The 7,028-nt window shown below is 43.1% G+C and overlaps 1 protein-coding gene across 3 annotated transcripts in view; it reads right to left on the bottom strand.

Moving 5' to 3' along the window:
* Positions 1–260: 260 nt before the first annotated feature.
* The window catches only part of FGF13 (fibroblast growth factor 13), a 217,521-nt gene continuing 210,753 nt past the window's right edge, over positions 261–7,028 (bottom strand). For all 3 annotated transcript variants that reach the window (XM_048514017.1, XM_048514018.1, XM_048514016.1), the window contains 2 exons: positions 3,431–3,629; positions 261–892 (listed from right to left, as the gene is read on the bottom strand). In XM_048514017.1, coding sequence (XP_048369974.1) covers positions 756–892; positions 3,431–3,629 — 336 coding nt within the window. In that variant the 3' untranslated portion in view covers positions 261–755. The remainder of the gene's footprint in view (positions 893–3,430; positions 3,630–7,028) is intronic.

The raw sequence follows: 7,028 nt of genomic DNA, 5'->3' as shown, positions 1-7,028 counted from the left end.
CAAGAACGCTGTTCACAAGACCCCGAGGCTTCGACGTTCAGCTCCAAAATCTGATTTCTGTTTTTCAGTGTTTTACTAATAATTAACATTATTTCTGTTTTGTAAAGACACAGCTTTGAAGATCCATTGGAGTACAGAAATCAAACAGTTTCACTATCCGAAATTAAAAAGAATACATTGGGGGGCTTTTCCCTTCACCAAGCCTTAGGAGATATAAAATGGCAAACCAGGAACACCCCAGAGTCTACGTTCTCTGTTCGTTAGCCCTCTAATGCTACATAGGAAAAAAAAAGTTAAGCGTTAAAATTTCTTTTGAAGGAGCAAAAAAAGTCTTTGATTGGATTTCTTTCTTGGTTAGAAAGCAAATTCAGATCAGCGGTAAGGGTCATTTTCTGCCTCTTAATTAATATTATTTCTTTTCCCCCCCACAAAGCATAGGTGAGATTAGACAGACGGACGGAGCAAGCGAGATGGATATTGTCTTCTCTGCAATTTTATGTCACAAGTTATGTTTGTTTTGACTATCCTTGTAAGATTGAACAAGCACATTCTATGTTATTTGGATCTTTCTCTTTTAAAAAAAATTTTTTTGAACAACCAGGTCTAATGGTTGGTAAGACACATGACCCTATGCAAGTTCGGTGACTTGTCTGGACCAGAACGTTTGGATGATTGATTGCTAAGGAAGGGTTCGACCATGATTCCAGAGGTAATTCCATTGATGCATCTCTCCACTTGTCCCCCCCTCAACCTGGCTACGTCGATTCGTTTTGGCTCATGGATTTCCCACCGTTTAGGACTCCTGAGACGCTTCTGCTTTTTGTTGGGGTTCCACTGCCAGATCGTGAAAATTCAGTAAGATCGTGGAGGGAGGGTTCTTTGTACATGGCCACTGCAGGGGGACACAAATCAGAAAGGAAGAACAGGTTAGCTTCTGGTAGATTTCTATTTGATTGTTACTACGACATTGACTGCTAGAGCCCACTTTGGTGGATGCATAAAGCTTGCCCTCTTTTAGCAGGTCAATCAATCAATAATTTATTACAGTCATGGACCAAAAGAATAAAACATACATTAACAAAGTAATTTATTCATTATTTATTAAAACCTTTGTATCCCGCTTGTCCTCTTTATTCAAGCTGGTTTACAATAACAGTTCAGAGATCCCTAGCTAAAACCCAAGATAAAATAGCAGGTTCCCAATCCCTCTCTCCCCCAAAAGATTCCTACCATTTAAGCCCCCTCAAAAGCTTTGGCAAACAGGCAGGCCTTCCAGTGCTTCCTGAAAATCTCCAGGGATTCCCTCGCCCCACATCTGTTCAGGGTACTCATTCCACAGAGCTGGGACCAAGATGGAAAAAACCTGGGCTGATTAATGTCACACAAGCCACCCTAAGTGATGGGATAGCCACCAGATGGATGCCTGGTAACCACAGTTGGTGAATAAGGACATATGGAAGGAGATGTTTCTTCAAATATGTGAGTCCCAGGTCATGAGGAGCAGCAGTGGCATAGGAGGTTAAGAGCTTGTGTATCTAATCTGGAGGAACCGGGTTTGATTCCCAGCTCTGCCACCTGAGCTGTGGAGGCTTATCTGGGGAATTCAGATTAGCCTGTACACTCCCACACACGCCAGCTGGGTGACCTTGGGCTAGTCAAAGCTTTTCGGAGCTCTCTCAGCCCCACCCACCTCACAGGTTGTTTGATGTGAGGGGGGAAGGGCAAGGAGATTGTCAGCCCCTTTGAGCCTACTGCAGGAGAGAAAGGGGGGGTATAAATCCAAACTCTTCTTCTTCTTTAAAGATCATCACCAGCATCTTGAACTGAACTTTGAAACAGACCTGCAGCCAGGGTAGTTGTCTCTGATACATTTCTCCACTTGTATGTTTTTGTCAGCTAGACCCTGACAGCAATTTGGCTGCTGCATTCTGGACCAGTTATAGTTTCTAGGTTTCCAGGAGATATATCTATATCTCATATGTTATCTTATAACTGCAATGTGTTCCATGTGGGCATGCCCATATATATATGATCTTCCATTAAAATATACATTAAAAAGCAAATATGTTTCACTGAATCAGCATGGTACCTTGGTAGACTCTGGCAGCTGCACCGAATCAGGAAACTAAAGGTTTCAGATTGAAAGTTGGCAAGGATAAAGGAGGTATACCATTCCTCCAGTATTCCAAGACAAGGTGGGCATGCTGAAGACATATATATGTCATAATATAAGATCCATTTCTGTACCCACACATGCACGTGTGTGGTTTGAATGTTCTTGTATGCCAGCAAAGTGCAGTGATTTCAGCACTAGATGAGGGAGACCTAGTTCATACTCCCATTCTGGCCCACATCAGATCTCTGAAAGGTCAGATTCAAGGCCAGTAGAACCTTGGAGACCAATAAGATTTTCAGGGTATAACCTTTCAAAAATCAGACATGGTGGAAGGCTGGAAGCATTAACTCTCAAGTTTTATACCCTGAAACTCTTGATGATCTCTAAGGTGCTACTGGACTCAAATCTAACTGTTCTACTGCAGATAACCCAACTATCCTCTGAAACTCCTTGAAAGGGTTTGTGTAAGGATAACATAAAGAACAGGCAACCATAATAAACAGAATAACAGCCCATCCAAAGCCTTCGGTGGTGGGATGTGGTGCCATGGTGGTGCTGCTTTGCCACTTCCAACAGGGCTTCCTGGTGCCATGGGGAGCAAAAAATGCAAAAAGCCCCATCACACACCCACACTGGAAAGCCCTCCAGTCTGTTTCATAACCTTCACACATATAAACAGCACATCAGATCTAGGCAAGAGACTTACTCTTTCACATCTAGCTTTCTGTGTGCAAGGAATTTATTTTCAGAGTACAGAAGGATTCTGTCATGGATCTCTGGTATGATCCAGCAAGGTTCTTCCTTTCTTACATAGGTGCCTCCCTGAAATGCTCACATTTTGCCTTCTCTTACCCCTCCCCAGTCCTCCTTGTGACAAGGTATGCTCTCCACTCTACCATGGGCGAAATTTAGCTTGTAGGAGTCTAAGTGGGGTGAAGAAGCAAGGTATGCAGAAGAGGAATGGCGTCTAGGTTTATAACACCCTTTTTGAGGCAGAAGTTTCTGAGAGGATGAAAAGTGGCATATGAGAGAGCAGCTAGTGGTTTACACTTTCAACTCTTTCATGTTGCTGCTGACTTCGGTCAAAAAGGTTCTGCAAGTTCTGAAACACACTGAATCCCTGTGAAATCTGTTGCTGCTGAGATAACTGGGGGTGGAGACAAGGATCAAGTTTGTGCACATTACAGGCCATGGTGGCAGTTGTAAAAAAATGGTAATTCCACCATCAGCTTTAAAAGAAAAAACTGAACGGAGTCGGCAAGGACATCCCTTCCCCTTTCTCATGCAGGCCAAATTCTGTTCAAGCAATTTTACCTTTTAATGGTTTGGGAAGGAAGTGTGCTGCGGGTTTGTTTTTCTTCACATGGTTTCCTTTCATGATTTCACCTTCTTTGTTAAGACCCAAATACCAGCCTCTCCCGGACTGCTGTTGTCTGTAGATCATGGAGGAGTAAGTAACGTAGTAATTCTCAAAAACCGATTCTTTGAACTTGCATTCCGGCGTGAAATGTTCCTGCAAGAAAGGAGAGGATCAATACGTGCCAAACATCACCCCTGCTAATGCAATATCATTCCACCCGCTTTTGCTCCCCCACAAGGGTCCTCCTCCTTCCTCTGCATTTAGAGACCCATCGCTTTCAAAATGGATTAGCGCTGAGAAGCGATGTCATTTTGGGCACGTGGACCAGTTTTGCAATCAGCCAGAAGGCAGTGCAATAATAAAATCTGAAGGGAAAGAATATTGATCAGAAAGAGAATCTTGTTATCAGATAAGGAGCACCAGCCCAGAAAGAGGGGTGGATGGCTCTGTGTCTAAGAAGAGGTAAGATCTGCAACAAAAACTCAAAGCAACAATGCAGAAAGGCAAATACTCTTTTTTACCACTCCCCCGATGTTCAGACACCTTCTCCTGGCTACCTCATGAAACTGCAATTATTTATTTATACCCTTTTATCAGCACATTGCAGGCTGGATGCTGTTGAAGCCCATAATAGCTAGCTATTGGAAACCCATGCAATTAAAAAAAATGCCACCACTGCTGGCACAGCGGAGAATGCTCCAGTGTTCCTCACTCAGCAAGGAACATCCTTCAAAAACTGCCAGTTGAGGGTTCAGGTAAGGCACAGCTGAACATTAAAAGCATCAGCCTTGCTCACCAAAGGCAAGGTGATGTATCCTCAAGCTCCTAATTAAGTGGGCTGCTGCTCACCAAAACAAATGTCTTTCGTCAGCAAGTGAAGACTTTCTTTGTTTTGTCTGGCATACCTCCAATAATACTTGGCCTTCCTTCTAGTGTAGCTCGTATATGTGTTCTTAACTGAATTTCAGTTCAACTGAGCTGAAAAGTTGAACTGAATTTTTACTTATTTTACTTCTTTTATACTCTACCTTTTCCCCCAATGGGGACCCAAAAGAGCTTATATCATTCTCCTCACCTCCATTTGATTCCCACAACATTCCTTTGAGGTAGGTTAGGCTGAGGCCCTCTCTGCACAAACCTCTTAAAAAGTTTTGAGGCAGGAAATAAAATGCTTCCTCCACAGAGTTCCACATTGTTTTCCTCCTTATATGCCAAAAACGTTTTTATCTCCAGGCTCAAGATGTTTTAAATGAATCCCTTTTAATAACAGTTCTTTGGTATGATTTTTCCCCTCAAAACATCTTCACTTGCTGTGCAATCCATTTACTATACTTTTCCATGTCTCTGAGCTTTCCCTGAACTTCCTCCTCAGTACCATTTTATCATGTCACTGAGCTCACTCTGTTTCCCCTTGCCTGTTTATTTTCATCATTTTTGTTTGTTTGTTTTTAAATGTGGGGTGCAAAATCTTTGAAGCATTGATTATAGGACCTATAGAGAATTGCAGCATGAAGCATTAAAGCAATAATTCAACAAATAACTCAAAAAAGGAAAAAAAACCACCTAATGGTAGCTGGGATGAACAACAGAAGAAAGTGTGACTTTATAAGTGCAGGTCTGTCAGGAGCCATTATTGTTTACACTCATAGAGGTTTAGGAACAGGGAAACCACCTGATTGGCTGAGGCAACCCTGAGGCAACCCTGCACACTGATTGAGTGAAATATCTTGATGTTACCAGGAGGGAGGAGGACACTCCCTGTGAAAATCTATCTGTGAGGCTTTTGGAGCTTGGAGTTTCTGAAGTGAACAGCTATTTTGTCTTTGTTGTGACAAAACATAACAACTCTGAGGAAAGTAATGGCAGCCAGTGTGATTTTGGCTTGCCCTGCTGTGTGACGGCCCTGTGTGCTGTTGCTGAAAGCAAATATACACAGACTAGGAGAACTGGTTATTGACGAGGCCAGTCTGAGGGGCATATATATAACCAGAAATGAAGGAATAAGAGGGGAAGTCCTCCTATGGATTAAAAACTGGTTGAGAAACAGGAAGCAAAGAGTGGGTGTAAATGGGAAGTTCTCACAATGGAGAGATGTCGGGAGTGGTGTCCCCCAAGGATCCGTTTTGGGACCAGTGCTCTTTAACCTATTCATAAATGACCTGGAAGTAGGGGTGGGTAGCGTGGTGGCCAAAGTAAGTTCTGCAGATGATCAGATGATACCAAAATTATGTAGGGTGCGTGAGAATACATAAAGGATTGCTAGTAAGAGCTCCAAGCTTTCGACCTTTGATAAATTCAGGGTGAGTGGGCTCAGAAATGGCAGAGAAATGCAGTTCAATGCAGCAAAATGTAAAAGTGATGCACATGGGGGCAAAAAATCCAAACTTCACATACATCGCTTCACAAGGGTCAGTGCTATCAGTCACAGCATAGGGAAAGCGGATTTTGTGTGTCTTTAGCTGATAGTCTCCATGGGAAATGTCAAACCTCAATGCATGGCAGCTGTAAAAAAAGACGGAAACTCTATGCTGGGGATCATTAGGAAAGGAATTGAGAATAAAACCTGCAAAGCATTGTCATGCCGCCCTTATAGTAAAGCAGTGGAAGCGAATTCTCGCCACTTGGAGTACGTGTCCAGTTCCTGGTCACCGCATCTCAAAAGCGCGATATTGAGGAGATAGAAAAAAGTGCAGAGAGAAGGGCAACAAAAAAAAAAGGATGATTGAGGGACTGGAGCACCTTCCCTATGAGGAGAGGTAGCTGCAGCGTTTGGGACTCTTTAGTTTGGAGAGGAGGCGCTGCAGGGTTTACGGATTAAGGGATTGAAGTCTACCAAAATTATGCATGGTGGTAGAAAATGCTGACAGAGAGAAAAATTTTTTCTTCTCTTCTCACAAATACTAGAACCAGGGGCATTCAGAATTGAAAATGCTGGGGGAAGAATTAGGATCTTCACAATAAAGGAAACACTTCTTCAATGCTAACGGGATTGGTGTTTGGAATATGCTGCCACAGGAGGTGGTGATGGCCACTAACCTGGATAGCTTTAAAAGGGGCTTGGACAGATTTATGGAGGAGAAGTCGATTTATGGCTACCAATCTTGATCCTCCTTGATCTGAGCTTGCAAATGCCTTAACAGCTACCAGGTGATCGGAAGTGCAACAGCCGCAGAAGGCCACACAAGGCTCACGGAAAGAAGGATTTTAAGAATCTTTAGTTGATAGTCTCCATGGGAAATGTCAACTCAATGCATGGCAACTGTAAAAAGAGCAAACTCTATGCTGGGAATAATTAGGAAAGGGGTTGAGAATAAAACTGCAAAGCATTGTCATGCCCTTATAGTAAAACAGTGGCTGACTCGCCACTTGGAGTACTGTGTCCAGTTCTGGTGGCTGCATCTCAAAAAGGATATTGAGGAGATAGAAAAAAGTGCAGAGAGAAGGGCAACAAGGATGATTGAGGGACTGGAGCACACCTTCCTATGAGGAGAGCTGCAGCGTTTGGGACTCTTTAGTTTGGAGAGGAGGCGCTGAGGGGGGATATGATTGGGG

Source organism: Sphaerodactylus townsendi, linkage group LG13, assembly GCF_021028975.2.
Source record: "Sphaerodactylus townsendi isolate TG3544 linkage group LG13, MPM_Stown_v2.3, whole genome shotgun sequence".
NCBI lineage: Eukaryota > Metazoa > Chordata > Lepidosauria > Squamata > Sphaerodactylidae > Sphaerodactylus > Sphaerodactylus townsendi.
Note: the sequence above shows the minus strand (reverse complement) of the source record. Positions and strands in the feature narration are given on the sequence as shown.